The sequence below is a fragment of the Strix uralensis genome, chromosome 8 (genome assembly GCF_047716275.1).
Source record: "Strix uralensis isolate ZFMK-TIS-50842 chromosome 8, bStrUra1, whole genome shotgun sequence".
NCBI lineage: Eukaryota > Metazoa > Chordata > Aves > Strigiformes > Strigidae > Strix > Strix uralensis.
In genome coordinates this window covers 7,699,442-7,718,564 of record NC_133979.1, presented here as the reverse complement: position 1 = coordinate 7,718,564, position 19,123 = coordinate 7,699,442, and the positions used below count along the sequence as shown (strand labels likewise).

The window sequence follows — 19,123 nt, the reverse complement described above, 5'->3', positions numbered from 1 at the left end:
CACACAATGCAAGGAGGATTGCTTGAACACAATGCAAACACAATCTCACTTATAGATGAAAGCAAGTACCAACAAAACAGACATACTTAAAACATTCATTACACATGGGTAACTGTCCCTTGATTAGGGTCTCCTCTTGTTTTATCCTAGCCAGGGCAGTAATAACTACAAACAACTACAATGTATTGCTTTCATAGAAAAAATATGAAATCTCAGGACAGCAAAACAAAAAGAAAACCAAAACCCCTAACCTTTAAGCCAAGCTTCAAACCAACCAACAGAATGTTAGAGCTGAACTATAAACCCCTTAAATTCTTCAGGTTTGTTTGATGTTCCCAACAAAAGTAACTTCTTATTCAACTGTTCTTAAGAGTAAATTTTATCAAAAACTGTTGGTTTAATTCCTATTATTATTGGGGTTCTCTCTTATATCACCAGACAAAATGTGCCCATTGCCACTAGCAATCACAAAGTTAAAGATGGAAATATTATACAGACTTAAGACTAGTCCTCATGACACATTATTTATTTTATTTATACGACCTAGTCTGTACTTGATAATTCAAAACTTTTCATTAAAGTTTCTGTACAGAATAACTGAGTTCTGGAACTATAGTACAAAAAGTTGTCAGGCTATAATAGATGAAACAGCATGTTAACCCTAGTCGATGTTGCTTTCACCATCTGGTCCCTACTGATTGGAAAACCTGTGCTGAACTTACTGTATTTAATACAGATTTGTTAACATGGGTTTGAAACAGAAGTATTCAAACTACAGTTATTCTAGGCTAAATCTCTGAGCTAAGACTTGCTTCAGGACTCGCTCTTCTCAGCAAGACCCTTCACGGTGAAATGAAAAAATCCTAGAGATGAGATGCTGTTCCCAATTCCACATCCTCAGAGTGCTTTTAACTGTTCAGCTGCGGCATCTGCTGCCTCAGAAATGCAACTGCAGCAGAAACAAAGGGCGCAGTGCCCGGCCACTCCAAGGAGAGTTCTTCCTAGAGAAACCTGTTCTGCTAAAATCCCATTAAAATAGCCCAGCCAAACCCCAGGTGTGCACGTTTCTTATTCTCTACAATCTCTGAAACCTGAAAGGCAAATCAAAGTAACCTAATTATTTCTCTCGTTTCAGTCTTAAGACTCAGTGGAAAGTGGCCCCTAGAGATTACTCACACTACGCTGTAACAACTATATTTCTTCAAGAAGCACTGTGTCACATACCCAGCTGGTGGGCTGAGAAATGACTACTCACTGGTGTCTCCAAGAGGCTTTCCTTATTCAGACATTTTCTTAAAGAGTATTTACTAATTATCCATCTGTTTCTCAAACATAACAGCTCAAAGCACCGCAAATATTAACATCACTGCACTTGGCAAACCTGTGGACTCAAAATCCTTTTATGTTCTTTTACATGTTCTTCGCAGACAGGTTTTTTTAAGTGCACCAGGAGCAAGGCAATGGGTGCCTTATGCAGCTGTTCTCATCTGGCCACAGGGAACTGGCCAGCATTACAGGCAAAAAGAAAAAAACCAGACAAACAACAGTATGCAATGGTTTTCTGGAGTGGCTACAGGTTCGGTTATTTCATCCCCACACCCATGAGTTGTTCTGGAGAGCACCAAACTGCAAACATTCAGGGGCACATTCAATAGCTGCTTACATGCAGTCCCCAACTCTTGCGTGGTTTCCACCCCCTCCTCCCTCTGTAACTTGTACCTAAAAGTCTTCTTTTAGTAGTCTCAGTAAATGACACATGACAGAAGAGACCTAGGGCAAAGTTCCTCAAAAGGGAATCAAAAGAAAGCTGTTAGGAGCATGCTAGTCTATTGCTGGAATAATGAATTACACATGCAACAAATTTATGTGTCACAAACAACTGGCTTAGTTCCCTGTGGCTGGTGCATGCCCCAGTTTTACAGCATTCCTTGCATTCATTTGGCTTTGCTTTGGGAACATTCCAGTCTCCTGCAGAGGTTTTACCTTAGAAACATGGAAAGATACTATTCTAATTATCTTGGTTTTATTTCCATAAATTAAAAAAATGTTAAGGGAGGGGGAAATATTTCTAACTTACCAAAGGTGGAACAGGCAAAGGAATGGGGTTTGAAGAAAGATACCGTCGAGCTTTCCGAATTGCAAACTTTTCTGTAGGCAGAGATTTCCCTGCAATTTTCAGTTTCAAACTGGGAACAATCCTGAAAGTTTAAAGGAAAATGTAAGGAATTTTTCCTCTGCGAACCTCTGGGAAAAAAACATTCAACTTAAAAAAAAAAAATCAAACCAAAAGGAACTTTAAAAGCTGTTACACACTGAGCTATTGCTACCTCTGGGGAAGCTGAGCAATACATATTCACAAAAGCTGTCTCTATGCAGGGCACGTATATCTCTAGGCTTCCTCTTTAATCAAGCAGGAGGAAGAGGGACTCTTCCTCACCCAAAGAATAAATTAGATGATGCACCTAATTTATAAAGGGCCCATCTCTCTTCACAGATTAAGAGGCAAACTAGCTTTTGTCAGTGTTCCTCACATTCTCCCAAAGATCAAACCTATTCATTTCGTAATGGATCCCAAATCCAGTGAAATTTGCTTGTAATGATTATAAAAGATAAGGAAAACCTGAGAAGTATCAATATATTATAAGCACATAAAAAAGTGACATTTTGATTTTATAGAAACTGTAAAAAACAAAATAATCAATATTCTTTGCCCCCGCAATATTTAGGCATTTTTGGGCTTGAACATTACAATCAGGTTAACTCACTGTGTTAATAATGCATATATTCACTTGGACATTTAACTATTTCATATTCCTCTCAGACTCAAAACCCAAGAATCAAGTTGTACTGATGTGAATTTTCACTAAGGAGGCACACATCTTGTAGCATAATCCATTGAAGGCTTTCATATCTTACATGCCATTTTGATTAAAGGAAAGAACTGCAAAAGAATGCGAATATTACATGCTACAGCAGCAGCCACTGTATGGCGGCTGATAAACCTACTATCCTATCCCTAAAGTATTTCCAGGCCAGGAGAAATCTGTCTGAACTCAGGGTCCACTTTATTCTAAGGGAATGTTTCATTCTGCAATTTCTTACCAATCCAATGTTATTTGTGCAGATCTTCCAACTGCACAATGAGTAATTTTGCCTCTCTTCCACTAACACTGTGAAGTGAAAAGATAGGAAACTGTTGTAACTGGGAATTAGGAAATTTTACCTAAATAATTCAACTTCACTGTCTCCAAAAGGACTGCAGTCATCTGGTCCAAACATACTGAGATAAGCAGCTTTCATGTAAATATAAGTAGCCTGCAAATGCAATCAAGAATATCTATATAGAAAAATGAATTTACAGCATTGCCATTATTGATATAAAGCACAAAATAGCAATAAAGAGGAAAGTTTCTGCTTCTGCCCACAAACAGATATAAACTTACAAAATTTTGAGCAAGAGATAAGTATTTTAGAAAGCCGAGTATAGAAATATTTTTTGTATTATGTATGACTTTGTTTACTTTGTATCAATTTATAGTTTATGTCCAAACTCCAGGAACAAATGTCATGCTTGTGTAAGGAGAATTTTTATTACTCTCAGGAATACACACTAAAAAACTTATGAAAAGGTCATGCTCAGAGAAAAAAAATAATACCGTATAGTCTATGTGTCCAATCACAACTTGGTAGTGTATCTCAAATATTAAGTTCTAGAAAACAGTTTTTGAAGGGTTTCATGATTTCAGATTATGAAAAGTACCAATTTCATAGGGATTCCCAAGCAATGATACATTCAGCAACCAAGGAAAACAAAGCAGCAGAGGACATTACAATTCTTGCAACAGCAGAGAGTAACAGTTGCTGAGTTCTTGAGTACTGCCTTAAGAAGTAACCATAAGTTTCAGGAGTTTTCTGAAACATTTTAAGCTGTGATTATTTATTTACACAGGAATCTAACAGTGAATACATGTGACCATCTTTCATTCAGCTCATGTAGTTACTAGTTTGCTACTATCATGTTGCACCATAGATAACATATTAATAGGAAGCATCTTCTCTGCTTCTCGAAGGTGCCGGCAATATAGTGTAAAACTCCACACAGTTTAAAAGGATACACGTTAATATGAATTCTACAGCATTTCACGATATTGAAGCTTTTAGCCAGGTGGTGCACCCCTGACTGTGGGAGCTATTCAGGCTAATGCACCTGGACTGGAATCCCCAGGGGCACCGGGGTCCACACTGCCGTTTTCACCCGAGTGTGAGCACCAAGATTTTCTCTCACCTGGTTGCTTGGACCTTACGTCAGTTTTGGTTCCACTTGGCCAACACATACAGTGTGTAGTAGAAAAAACAGAGATACCCTCCCCCCACACACAGTCTGATCACATTAAGAAGAAACAAGCCTCCAATCAACTACACTCCTCCACCCCAGGGTCAGACTTAATCCCTTCTGGCAGATTTCCCTGGGGCTCAGGGGAAGACTGGAGGGAGGAAAGCTGCTAGGGTTCTGGATGGAAGAGCTTCTCCCTTTCAGACACACAAGGCAAGGCGCCTCTTCTAATTATATTTGTTATCCTGGAGGCACCATCATGGCTAGCCTCACTCATCACCAAAAGAGCTAATATCCATAATGTAATGAAAGAAATGGCAGCTTGCGCCACTAATTGCAATGTGTTGATGACACAACGAGTCAATACACCGCCAAACATCTTTAACAATCTGTTCTTCATCTACAAGTCAGGCCCAAAAGATTTCTGTTTGCCCACAATCTGTTCAGATTTGAATGTCTGCAGTTCACATGGTTCTGTAAGAGCCACAGCAGACCACGTTTTGTTTTACAATCTTCATCTTCAAAGCTACAAAAAGTCAATTCAAGTTAATATATACTACAGGGCCTTCTGCCCTCCTGTTCCACTTAACTTACCTTTGACCAAGTGTTTTCTTTGCTTAGCAGGTCTGCATAGAAGAAAGCCATCTTCCACTGGCGCTTGTAGGTGAAGCACCACATGAGCTCCCAGTAACACATGTGATGAAACTGCTTCCAATATTGCTGAGCCTCGCAACATTCTTCATACCTATTAACTGCCTGAACACAGAGATTTCCAAACACTGCCTTAATCATGTGTAAATGCACATATACCAGTGCTTTAAGAGACACTGGGGCTCCATGATTTGTCAGCATGGCTCCTGCAACTTCCGAATTATTAACAGCCCAGTATTCCCCAAAATCACATCTGTTGGCTTCACACAAGAGATTCTTGGCTCCACAATCATCCTGGTGTTAGCAAATTCACGCTGCCACAGAGCTCCCTATTCCTGGAAATTATATTAAGTTCCAAGCCTAGGCAAAATGAATGTTTGTGTCTAGGGAAATTAGGAAACTAAAGTCTAAGGACAGATGCTCTGCTGACATTTATTGTTCAGCTCCAAAGATTTCAAGGGAGCTACTGCACTGCACACCAGCTGATACGCTGCCCCAGAGTATTTTGGACACACATTCTTCTCCTTCCTAATTCTTTCAAGTCTTTTATGACTCTCCACTCAGACTGAAGGCAAAGGATTACCACTGGATGTTACTAAAGACACAACTTGCTTCAGGATAGGAAAGACAATGAGAAAACTGTGTCATTCATACTGGTGGACTAGATTATCACCAGAAATTGGGAAGGGTAGCAAAATGAACTGGTCAAACAAGCTAGTCAAAATAGTTTTCAAAATTCCTGTTTGTAATTCATAAAATATAGATTACATATAGGCCAAAGTCACAGGAAACATTAGCCAGAAAGGAAACATTGTTCCTGGAGGAGTTTTACTGAAGCTTTTGAAACTTGCTTTCCCAAGAGCAAAAGGATTACTTACCGCATCAATATTACCCTTTAGTGTTTCTATCCTGCCTGCAAAAAACAGGAATATGGCTCCCTGTAATAAATAATAATAAAAATACAAGTATTCTGTAACAGTTTTCAAGCTGACCATACAGTCTAGATCTTTGTTATTTGGAAAGAAAACATTAAACGATCATACCAGATTATATTATGATTCATTTTACCTTTGGATAGCGAGCCAAGTAAGGCTTAAGTAGTCTTTCTGCCTCCTCAACATTTCCTTTTCCTGTCCCTAGAATGCATAAAAATGCAAGTGATAAAAATAGTAAGAACAGAAAAAAGGAAAAAAAAAACCACAACAGGAATGCAAAGTACTGATTAGCCATACTCATCTGGCCAACATGTAAGGTCCTCTCTCTGATAAGTAAGGCATAAATACAGGTCGGCATTGCACTAAGCCAGCAAGCAGGAAGACCTGAACAACATTGTGCTTACTGACATGAAAACTCATCTATGCATAGACAAACACATTCTATAGAATGCTTTAGCAGGAGATAACACAGGAGTATGTCTCAGCGGGAAGCTGTCAGCTCCCAAAAAAGTCAGGGATGACACACGAAGAAAGTATTCAGGAAGTCATTACTTACAGCCATTATTTTAACCTCCAAAATAATGCACCTGACTACTAAAGACAGATTTAGTTCTCACAACCTTCTTTGCTATCCTCACGGTCTCCCTTCTTGTCAAACAAACCTCCATCTTGAAGATTAAGATACTCTCTTCAATTATGACCACTATCGTAAAATTACCCACAAATGTAATTTAATCTGATCATGAACAAACAATTCACCAACAAATAGGTGATGGAATCATCTTTTTCCCCCTGTGTCCCACAAGAACTAATCAAATCCAAGAGTTATTATAAATAATCTTACCTAACACAAAGGTCATGAAAGTATGATAGCAAAGCAACAGCATGGTACACAGCACCGACCTAAAGCTGTATGATGATGCTCCTTCTTGAAGCTGCAGCAGACCATGCTCCTGTGCAAACAGAGATGAGGAGGACAAAGTATTGAAAAAGTACCAAAGCTGTGTTTTGCTAGTTTGTTAACTTCTGCAGCGTCATCTACAGATTGCTCACTCGAATTCCCAAAATCCACTGACATACATTGCTTACATAGCAATCAAAGATAAAAATACACATATGAAGTTATCCAACAGTTTCTCATGGTGCTACTGCTTAGCCTGGAAAACATCTGATGACAGAGCAGCAACTTGGGATGTATTACATGGTTAACATGAGAGAATGTGAGACAAACTTATCACCATCATCCAAGTGCTGCTAAACAGCATTCCAGAAACAAAAAACATAAGAGTTTTGAAATGCAAGGCAAATACAATTGTGCAATGTATCCACGTTTGTTGTTATTCACTATATAAGTAAGTTAAAGATATCAAGAAAAAAATAAAATCTGCAACTAGCAGGGCAAAAGATGACAGGGTAAAAGGATGTTTTTAAGTATGCTAAGAACAAAAGGAGCTTTGCAATGATGTTGGCCCACTACCACCAGTGGAAAAATATGATGAAAAGAAGAATATTTCTCTTCCATTTGGGAAGAACTAGAGCAATCAAGTATAACACTGTAGTCCTATTCAATGAGAGCATGATGGATAACCAACTTTAAGGATTCAGACTCCTGAGGCAACAGCATTTAGCAGCCCATTCTAGAACTGGTTCCATGATATCAACAGGAAGAATATAAATACGCAAATGTATTAAACATGAGATCTGCCTGCTAGTAAACACGCACAGCAAGATCCACTGTGTGCTGAGAAAAATTCTGTTTAAAAGTTATACTATGACTGCAATGGAAAGTTACTGGAACGTGATGTATGTGACTATAAGGACATCTTTTCAAACCAGCTACACTATAAATAGGGACCCTGAGGGATGTCTATGGGAGCCACTGCAGATTTTCATCTCTTGTGTGACCTTGTCAACAGAGGGGTGTTATGCTACTTCACCTTTACCACTTACTGTAAACCCTGAAGCCTGTAAACATATTTTCATCATACATGTACTTTTTCACTTAACTAGTGTGGTTAAGTGTTTTCATAGAAATAAAATTATTTTGTGTTTTTTTAAAAAATAATTATTTATTACGTTTATTACTGTTATAGGGAAAGGTACTACTAACACATGTATTTGCAGGTCAATTAGTTCAACATCTAGCCTGGACAAAATAATGAAAATACTGACTTGTATGTCTCTTCAGAAGAAATTAAAAGATAGTAAAATCATTACTGACAATCAGTGTCTTAATGGAAATCAAGCACTTGGCAAAATAAAGCCAACTTCATTTTCGGCTGAGAGCAAAAGTTTGATAGATACAGATAAGTAAGGAAATACAATACATTCAGCTTCTTTAAACTGCCCAGATGAAAACCACAGATATTTGGATTTTTAAAAAAGTAGCACTATAGCACTGTGAGGTAGAAGTAAGACAAAACATTCCGTGGAATGAATTTTGGCAGAAAAACATTCTAGGCCAGATTTCTAAAGTACATTTTTTTGAAGTGAAAAACCTTCAGGCTGGATATTTCACTGAGCCTTTACTGACACCAGTACTAGGCCTCACAGTATTTTATATATTCCATATAATATAAAAATACATATAAAATGAATGCTGATCACATTTGTGAATAGCCCTAAGAATAATACAGAAACAAATTTTATCAGTCATACAGAATAATTTAATCATTTGTCAAGTTGATCTCACTTATGCATTTTAGTCTCAAATATGTATTTTAATACAGCCAAACACAAAGTCATCATCTGTATGGGTAAAGAACGCAACCCACACCCACCCGATGTGGGACTACATCCTGGAACGTAGTAACTGTGAAGTAACTGGATTAAGAACATTGCCCACTCATCAGAAGAGGGCTACAGATCTGGCATACTTGAGCCTAAATTCTTAAACCGAGTAGTTACACGGGTATGGGAAGCTCACTGAGCAAGTTAGTTCACTCTGTGGTATGTCCATAATCCTATTTTGTTCAGTACAGGTATTAAAGAATGCTTACTTTTCACTCTGCCACTTGAATACCCCCAATTTTTCATATTAAAGTAACAATGTAATCAGTAGACACAGTTTGAAAGGCTGCAACAAAGCTGTTTCTCTTCAAAAAAAACTCTTGTAAATTGCTTCTATTATGACGAGACCCCGAGGGAAGTAGGATGATGAGGGGTGTCGCTGGGAAACATGTTTTAGATACCACACTCAGCCAGCCTCCCTGGGCTGCCTCTGGTGGTGGCTGGTAGAGACAAAGGTACTTCTCCAGGGAACAATTCAGCACAGAAGCCCAGGTCAGACATTATGAATCACCTTTTCAAGCACCTACTCTCTCCACAGGGAGCCTACAGAGATTAGCCAGCAAACCTAATCAGTTAAGTGAGGTGTCACGAGTTGGGCAATACCCCCCTGTAATGCTCACTGGGGATCAAACTGAGGATCTCGGAACCAAATCACAAGCAGCTACTACTTGAACCTAAGGAGAAACTCTGTAAACGAACTACACTCACTGGTGCCAGTCACTAAGTGAGTATATAATATTCAATTGTTAGGACACACCTTCTAACCATAAATAACCCACAAATATCTCCCACACCTGTGCCACGGGTGATATGAGCAATCCCAGAACACCAGGAATGAACTTCCAAATGAAGTCTATTACAGGGCATATTGCTACAATATAAAACAGATGTCAAGGCAGCAAGTGCTCGTAATTCCTCCAAAATACTTAAATGACATTAACACATTTAGGTTTTGTTTTCACACAAAATGTAAGTTACTCTGAAGGGCATAAGGTATAATGCAGAACAGGGAGCAATGACAGTTCTTGGAGACAAATGTGATCTCACCTTTCTGTGTGCGTTGCTCATAACACCCCACGATCTCTTAATTCCTAAGACTGTCACTACATTATATTACATCAGTATCTCATTGATTTGATCCTTGTCCCAAGACATCCAGTGCTCTGTCATTCAGGACTCCCCATATGAGCAGTGGGGATTTCCACAGTGAATGCAGGACAAACAAGGACGATGCTCCAAACCATTATCAGACAACACTGACGTGGCTTCATATTTATTTCAGTTGCCACTGACTAAAATCCATCTATATTCCTGAAGCGAAAGCTCTTGAATGATATTTTTAAATCACTCTCTTTTAATTAGGGATCTTGACAATGAAAGCAGAGCAAGGTCATCATTCATGTCCCATGACCTGATGACATTACCACAGGCTTAGCAAGGATGATGGACACTACTAACAGCTTTTATGAAGAACTAATTAAACTGGTAGACAGGGCATTTGAATATATCCCATGAAATAATTTTATATTTAACCTTCATTTAAAATGTGCAGAAGAGACCAAAATGCAATTCAAAAAGATGCTTAGTGGGAAAGTGGAATTGAATTTATTACAAATTGGTACATCAAAAATATTCTTCAGCTCAGCTGCTTTGGGAAAAATGTCCTCCCACATCAAAAAGTATAATTTGAAAGAAATTGGTTCTATCTGGTTCCTGCCTTCCCCTGAAATCATGCTGTCATCTGACCCCCTGACAAATTGCACTTTAACATATGGTGAGCTCATGTCAAACTTTTCTACAGTGTAGCAGCACAGTATTTATAATCGTCTATAAAATAAAACCAAGAGTAAATATCAGCCAGAGACCTGGCAGAGGAATCAGCAAGAAGGGTTCAAAGCTTATATGGGAGATAGTGCCAGGACTCTTCTGATCTCACATCAGAAGTTAATTATCATTAAACACAAAAAGTCCAGATGGGACACATACTCCACCTACTGCCCAGCGAGTGGGGAAGGCACGCCTCCCCAGCACAGTGTACCTGAAGGTGTGCCATACATACCTCTGCCCACAAAAAATTTCTCACGAAACAGGGCAAACCTGTATCGAACCTCAATGCCCAAATGCAGGGCCTATGCCATTAAACACAAATAAACCCGTGTTTTGACTAATGACACAGGGGAAAGGAGCTTGAACAATGAGAAGGGCACAACTGGCACATCTTGGACTGGAAGGGAACAAACGTGGCCTCAGGCTACTTTTATACTTTGTTGATCTTATCCTATCTACTATTTTGAGACTCCAGACTGCTGTTAAGTTGATCATGTTGTCCACAGTGCCCACAAATGGCTTAGGAAGTAATGGAGCTTTGGGCATGTCCTCATTTACTATCAGACATGACATGTCTGAGAGACAATTAGAGCCCCTAGGGGGAAATCTGCTGGCTTCAAGGCAGATTAGTATTGTGGAAGATATCACAATGCAATTTTATATCCAGTTTTAGTAAACACATGACCCATACCAAAAGCAAGCTGTCCTCCAGCGCACTGTAGCGCTCTCAGGTAAATTGTAAACAGCTCAAGGCATTAACCATGACTCTTTTGTCTTTTGCACAATCTGATGCTCACCATGAGCATTTAGTGGAAAAGACTGCAAGATCAAACACAGATGTATTCAAAACTCCTTTCTTCTGGATGGGGTGCAGCACATGACACACAAACTTTCCCTCTCCTCCTCTGTCACTTCCTTTCACCTTCTAGACTCCTGCCTGTTCTGCAGGGGATAGTTTCCTCTTGCAGGCTTTGGAAAACCACCACTGGAAAAGATTGCAAACGCAATTGCAATTTTGGCTTTAGGCATCTGACTCACAAATGTTAAACATGGAAAGACTTTTCTAGGATGTTAATGACCACCAATGAACTTTGATGACCATGTTTAAAATACTCCTTTTTTATGGTGTGCAGACAGCAGGTTTTTGCTTAAATTTATGGTAATCTAGGTCATGCTTCAGTGAGTTATTAAAAAACTGGAACAGGAGCTGACTCATCAACACAAATATCAGCCCACTCATAGCCATACAAGAAATCCCAGGGCCAAAAGAAAATAACAGAAATTCAATTAGAGGGACAACCTTCATCTGCAGCAATAAGATGAATGTTCAGCAAAGTATTCTCAGAACTCTGCTGGTAAATGAACTGCCCTTACATTTCTAGGAGAATATTTTGCTTTAGATGCTCTTTGTTTACATAACTGACAGGTAGAACTATTTGATTTTTGCCTCTACTGCTTGTGAAAAAACTCCTAGTCAGCTCCTGGAAATTTCCAAGTTCTATAATTCATGCTCTGCCAAAAGCTCCTTGATTTTAAACTAGACATTTTATTTTCAGATCTAAGATCCTTCCTGTAAACTAATAAAATGGTGATGACACTCATCCACCTGTCACCTAAGGTTGCAGCTCTGATTAAGGAAACATTTTTCTCCTGGAAACTTGTTTTGTAAATAGGAAGCATTACAAAAGAGTTAAGTTTTAACTGGTTTATACAGCTTTTGTTGTGTCTGCAGGACATCAAACGTTTACCTTACCCAGCAATTATGAAATAAATGTGACTAATGGTTTAGGTTAAATGGACCATGTTTTCTTAATCCAGGAACCCAACTTTGAGTGAATCTCATGTTCTGCTGGTAGAATGAGAGACAAGGGCAGGTACGAGGTATCAAGGCCAAGATATTCCCATAAATTTAGCATCCTATTTTGAAACAACAAACACACAAAAACCTAACACAGCACTTTCTGTGCACCTGCCCTGCAGAGTAACTCAGGTTCATGCAAGTTTACTGGTGCTTCATTACTGAATTTCTGTCCTTAAACTGCATGCACAAACAACATAGGTCAGACTGGTTACTCTCCAGGCAAAAAAGCACTTACTCTTTTAGGCAAACAATTTAGGTGCCACACTCAAGTTATCAGTTGCTATTAAAGACACGGAGAAAAAAAAAAATCAGAAATGAAATAATTTTTTTTTTTTTTCCCCCAACTGGATGTCATGCAGGAACCTGTCAGAGACATTCAGATACCACAATGACAGTAACGATCAAGTAAGCTAATATATTAAAGGCTAAGAATACAGTTTTAGCTATGGGTTTCTAAGCACAAGCATACATCAAAAGACCAGTAACTAAAAAGCCAATTATGTCAACATCACTGTCATTGTCATTGTCTTTACCATGTTTCACAACTGTATCATCATTGAACAATGGTATCACAGTCTTTGAAGTGTAATAGTTCAGACAAAGAAATAAAGGAAAACTGAGCTGCATGAAACCATCAGTGCTAACAGTGCGCATGTGATACCAATCAGAGTGTTTCAGAGGGTTACAGCTAATGTGAGGAAGAAGAGAGAAACTTCTGTCTCCATTTTTTAATTTAAGAGTGAGGGGAACTTACCAATAATATTTAGTTCACATTTACCTTGTTTCCAGAAAATCCAACAAACTCCAGTAATCTCAGAATTCGTGCAGGAAACATGGACAATGTCTACAGAAGAAATGCAACAGTTATGCAGTAATGGATTTTCTGCCTCTCAGCTACTAGCCCTTGCACAATTTTTCCAAATACAAGAAATAATAATTAAAATTACTAAAACCATCTTACATGTCTGACAATTTCCTGGGTAAACACATACACCTGCTATATTTTACGTACAATTTAGACAGAAATATTTAACACAGAGATCCTGTGTCTACAAGATTCCCTGCACAGATATATGTTTACACAGCATATGCTTAGTAACTCTAGTACTTCTTGAACGTTTCAGAAATACTGGATGCATACCACACAGTACATATTTGTTCTTTGTGCAGTAAATCTAAGATTTGGGCATGTGCCAGACTCACATAAAGTAATGCAAGCAAGGGGAAGCACCAGGCACTTTCTGCAGCCCATCAGCTGAACAACCATGTCACCCCTCACCATCTCTGGGTCAATGCCTCTCTGACATACCAGGAACTGTTGTCCTGTGCCATTTGACCACTCGCTTTCTGACGAGAACACAAGCAGCAACAGCCAAGAGCGAGTGGCCTGAGCAGCACCCCAGGCCCCACTCATGTACCTGCCCCACCAACTGCCCTGCTAACAGCCAAGTCTCTGGTTGCTTTCCAAGTGCCAGTTAAACAGTAAATAGAAGTCAAAAGCACAGGCCAACTGCTGCTTCTGTGCAAGGCTTCTCCTGGCCCCCATCCCAGTGGGTCCCTTCTCAAAAGACTACACCACCTTCCCCTCCAAGTACCTCCTAAGCATTGGTCACTTGGCTAATGAACACCCTCACTGGAAGCCAGGCACAGGCACTCAGCTGTATTCTGAAAAAACATGCCCTTAGCCCATGGCAGATGAGATAATTTCTCAGTTGATAATCTCCCCATGAGGATGGGCAAGCGGGTCTGCACACACAAAGCAGTGTTGCCCATGTTGCAGGTAGTAGCCTCTTTATTTCTAAAGCGTATTACTACCTGATGTTCTTAGACCAGAGACTGGGATCCTGCAAGTGTCAGCGCACATACCTAATTTTAGCCATATGATCAGTAACACTGATGTCAGTGGAACTTCTCAGGTACTTATTAACGTAATTTTCAGGAGGTTGCAGGACTTCAGCTCAAGAGAAGAACTGTTGGTACATACCAGATTAAATGCTCCAACTCCAAGTTTTACACCTCCCTCAAAATGAAGATGGTTCTCTCCTTTGACATAATGTGGAGACTGTATGAGACTGTCAAGCTCCCTGAAATGCACAAGATTCTGTTACATTGTCAGTAAATAAACTGATTAACTATAATTCAACAAGTAAGTAACCCAATTACCTTGAACTACATGGTAGTTCAAAAAAGGTCAATTTCTCAGCTCACTCAGGTGAACAACACCTACATTGTCTTGGCTTTATCAACAAATCTTTCTGTCACATTACTATCAATTCAAAAATACGGAGTGCTGGAGACGAATTCCTGTCAAATAGACATAGTCAATTTGCAACCACATTTCTGCCTGAAAATGTTTCAAGAATGTCTGTTGGGAACAACACCAACTTTTACTACTGCAAAAAGATGACAGGGCACTGCAGGAGAGTTAAATTTAAATTAGCAAATTTGATTTGAGTCTCACTAATCCCTGGATTAGGTATTCCCTTTTTGTGCACGTTCATTCAAAAGAACATTTTGGTATATATAGGAAAATACAGTTGTAAGAAATATTTTTAAATGGGCAGGTATATCAAAAATTACTTTTCACTTATTTTTCTAACTTCCATAGATCTCAACTTTGTAGTGTCCCTTTATTTCCCTGTGTAATCCAGCTGGATTTGAACCTGTTTTGTCTCCAAGCTTTCTATAGCTATGTGTTTTTCACATTCTTGTTTTATTTTGTTAATTACTAGGAGAAGAAAAACACTGTTTTAATGGCAGCCACATTTTTCTGTTCAGGCTGTCATGTTTTTATCTGCTGGTTGTTGCCAACAGATATAGGAATATTCATTGTAACTGCAGTCTTTACAATGGACCCGCATTTAGAGTCACCTTAAACCCACACAAATATGGACACTGTCATCTCCCTCCCTTTCAGCATACTTCTGGAGAACCTGGACTGGATGCTGGTTTGTGTCTGCTAGACATGTGACTTTTTGTGACTGTTCTGAGTCCAAATTTAAAGTCCTAAAGTAAACTAAAATATGATGCATATTTAGTTTTCACTTTTAAAAATTATTCCTATAAGTTTGTACTACTGTGAAATTTTTCTGATACTTTTTATTCACTGGCAATAAACAAATGTTTCATTCTGAATTGTTTTATTTCATTCCATCTTTTTTACAGTGTATGGTAACCTTTTCTCCCTGAAAGAGAGTTTTAAAACTTTTTATCTTTGCAACATTCACTCCTCCTGTCTTTTCAGGGTTGCTGTTGTTATGGATTACCGAGCAGTACTGATGACAGCAGGGAAAGGAAAGATGGCTTTTTATATCAGAAACTAGGCTGTAAAACTACTGATCAATCAAAGCAAATAAAGTCTCATTTCCATATTTCATTGATTTCTATGTAACCTGTTGCACCACACTCTCACCAAAAGTGCAAACTTCCCACATCAAAGGTACAGTACAAAAATCATAACTGCCAATCTCACATACAAATTTTCCCTTTGTTAAAATGAATCATTTAGTAATATGCAAGCTGTCATTAGAATTCTTTTGAAGAAGGCCACCTAAGAGCTACTAGATTTGTAACACTTTGTTTTAACCTATACTAGAGCTGATCTTAATTTACTGAGGCACAACTGAGTGTGCTTCCCATGGTGTATATTTTAATTAATTTTTAGAATTTACTATTGCACTTCAAAACTTTTTGCACATATTGAAAGCAGCTCTCCATAACTTCCTGGATGGAAAGAACTCTGCTTATGCAGATGTTTTTGGCTTATAGATACTAAGTAATGGGCATATTGTGAGTTCAGATAAGCAACCCTGCTTATCATTTTCAGTAGCGTGCACTTTCTCTTCAGAGTAGAACCACTGACATACTTAACCAGATTAAAAGTCCAGCTAACCAAATATTTCACTCAGACAGTGGCATATGCTTGGAAAAGCATGCCCTAGGAATTGACTGTTCAGGGACTTCATGACGCAGAGAGACTGCATCTGTTCTACTACGCTAACTAGCCCCTATAAATCTATTTTCTGTAAGTTTGTTTAATCTTTGTTTGAAGTCATTTATACTTTCCATTGCAAGCTCTTTCAGTTTATTGTCACTTAATTTTTTTTTTTTTAGTTTCATGCATTTATTATGGAATTACTTGTGCTTCAGCTACTGGTTTTGAACGTTCCAAAAAGCTGCAGCTAGAACTATAAAGAAACACCCTTTCATCCGCCTAATGAGTGCGAGACCTCCAAATTGTGCTATGCAGACAATGAGCACTACACTGTTTAGAACAGTTATTTTTTGACATAATTTCAAATATAATATTTGAAGGAGGCAAACCTTTGGAGTTAACAGGGTTAGGGGTCCACTATCTTTACAATCCAAATAAACCATATCAATGTCCTTTGTTATGCAAAGGAGGAATTTGTGTGGGCTGAGAAAGACATGAGGCCCATAATAAAGGCTGCAATAAATACAACAGTAATTAATTTGTGAATTGAACAATTTGACCAGCAGCACATTTTACTGGAAGAGTATGCTTAATCACATCATCACTCTGACTCACCTGTATGTTTGGTAACTGTTTCGGACTTTGATGCCTCCTTTAATGAAGCTAACCATATTCTCATCCTGTTAGAAAGGAAACACATTAGCAATATGAATTTATAAACGTTATAAAGAGCTTTTGTCGCCTTGAGATGAACACATGCCTCGAACATAACCATCACAACACAGACAATATAAGTCTCTGAGAAACAATACATGGATTTAGGATTTCCTTTCTATATTAAAATATTTTTACTCTGCTCAGACACATACGCTTTATTTTGATGTTTTCTGTGATTAGTTTAGCCCTTGTGACCTTTGGACCATCTGAACTTGCATTAATGAACAGAGGGGCTAAGCTAAAGAATGGCACCTAAGGTACATGCATTTGTAGCTGTTTCAGAAAACAGCCTTCTCTCATTTTCCTTCAGCACAGTTAAGATCTGAACATTTCCTGCCTCAGCCCAGATACAAATAACTGCCTGTCCTCAGGAGTCTACAGAATATAGTTTCACATCCTAAAAAGGAAGCAGGGTAAGTAAAGTTATACAGCATATGCTCTTTCTTGTCTGAGTATTCAAGTACCCATATGAGATCCATGCTAGTATGGTAACGTTACATTACAAGCTATAATGAACTTAGAACTTACAGCAAAGTGTATCTGGGGGACCATTAGTTTACAGTTGCATTCCAAGAGAGAACTCTGTAGTCTCATAACTCTCTGGTGGCAGTTTCTTGCCTCACTCATCACGTATGATCTGTCATTCTGGTTTGTTTTGATATCTGCTGTTACTTTGGGACAGGAAGACTACATGTGTTTTAGCAGATGATTTTTCTGTGATGGCATTTTAAGAGGCTGTATGAAGCACTGTGGAGAAGATGGCATAGATGAACATTTGGTTGTTCTACTGTTATTGTTAAGGAAACAGGGACCAATTGTGCTCATCGGTATGTAAACAAAGAGACAGAACCTGCCTCAAAGAGCTTTCCATACTCCTGTAAGTCAGGAAGATAACTCAATCCAATCAAAGTTACAGTTCAACTTTGTCCAGACTTTGCTTTCTATTAACTAGTATAGGAAGTCTAATGGCCTGAACTGAAGGGCAAGGGCTTACTCCTGCAGCCTGCAACACCACCACTAGCCTGTGTCCTTTACAGTCATCCTTAAGCAACATTATCAAGAGTGGTAATTCAGGACAGAAACTGTGCACCATAAATGAACATGTAATTCCTGATGATATACCCCAGAAACTCGAATCCCAATCACATGCAAACAAAATAACTGCAAAAAAATGTGATCCTGTTTTTCTTTGTTCTGTAGAAAAAGTCAGTTTTTAATTAGTAACTGGGGGGCGGGGGATTACAGCATACCTAACCATATGCAAAGGTTCAGTTATATTTTCCTTTGAATGGAAAAATGGAAAGAGTAAAGAAGATGGTTTTAAAGTGTTCAAGTTCAGAATACTCATGATACCAGTAACAGAGATAACCAACATGAAAATAGTCCAGCCCTTGAAAAATCCCGAGACTAATTTCTGTGTGTTTTCACCTGGATTTGGTCATTTACATCAAGCATCAAAACTAACCCACTTCAATAGCTGTTGGAACCAAGTGCCTTTGTTCAATTTTTAAAACCAGTTCATGTGTTCATGAAAAATTAAACACAGAATAGAAGAGGAAGCAAATAGACATTCTTTATGCAGAAGAGGACAAGAAATTACTTTTTTACTCCTAAATCTCTCATGTATCTATAAACATTTTTAAAAGCAGATACCTGTGAAAATAATGCTTAAAACCAAGAGACACTGCATGAAAACACTCCTTTCTCACAGCCACAACAGAAGCTATGAAAAGACTTGCTTCCATAGCTTCAAGATATCACCCAAACTGTCCCCAGTGCTAGAGGCTACTCATCCCAAAGGAATATGAAAATAGGTAGCTACACCTTGGCCATTTCAAAGACCACCATCTTACCATAAAGTCACCATCAGCAGCAGTCTAAAAACCTTCAGAAGAAGCTACTCCACTACGGGTTTTGCTATGAAGCAATAGTTTCTAGCAGAGGGGCATGGTAGATCACTGAAAAGGGTTACGCGGTTCATAAACTATCATAAGCAATATAAATCAGAGACCATGTGGCAACTCCCAAACACTATAAAATCACCACCTGCATTTCAGTCTCTACCAGCATCTTTG

General features: G+C 38.6%; 1 protein-coding gene across 3 annotated transcripts in view; it reads right to left on the bottom strand.

Annotated features, from left to right (window-relative positions):
* Positions 1 to 19,123, bottom strand: part of TTC39A (tetratricopeptide repeat domain 39A) — a 48,597-nt gene that overhangs the window by 8,787 nt on the left and 20,687 nt on the right. Inside the window, exons 6-14 of one of the 3 annotated variants that reach the window (XM_074876076.1) lie at positions 16,947 to 17,011; positions 14,382 to 14,481; positions 13,176 to 13,241; positions 6,764 to 6,872; positions 6,053 to 6,120; positions 5,863 to 5,922; positions 4,928 to 5,089; positions 3,224 to 3,315; positions 2,078 to 2,198 (exon numbers count right to left, since the gene is read on the bottom strand). In XM_074876076.1, the coding sequence (XP_074732177.1) occupies positions 2,078 to 2,198; positions 3,224 to 3,315; positions 4,928 to 5,089; positions 5,863 to 5,922; positions 6,053 to 6,120; positions 6,764 to 6,872; positions 13,176 to 13,241; positions 14,382 to 14,481; positions 16,947 to 17,011 (843 nt within the window). Of the gene's footprint in view, positions 1 to 2,077; positions 2,199 to 3,223; positions 3,316 to 4,927; positions 5,090 to 5,862; positions 5,923 to 6,052; positions 6,121 to 6,763; positions 6,873 to 13,175; positions 13,242 to 14,381; positions 14,482 to 16,946; positions 17,012 to 19,123 lie in introns of those variants that run through there. The other 2 variants (XM_074876077.1, XM_074876078.1) reach the window with 2 other exon arrangements.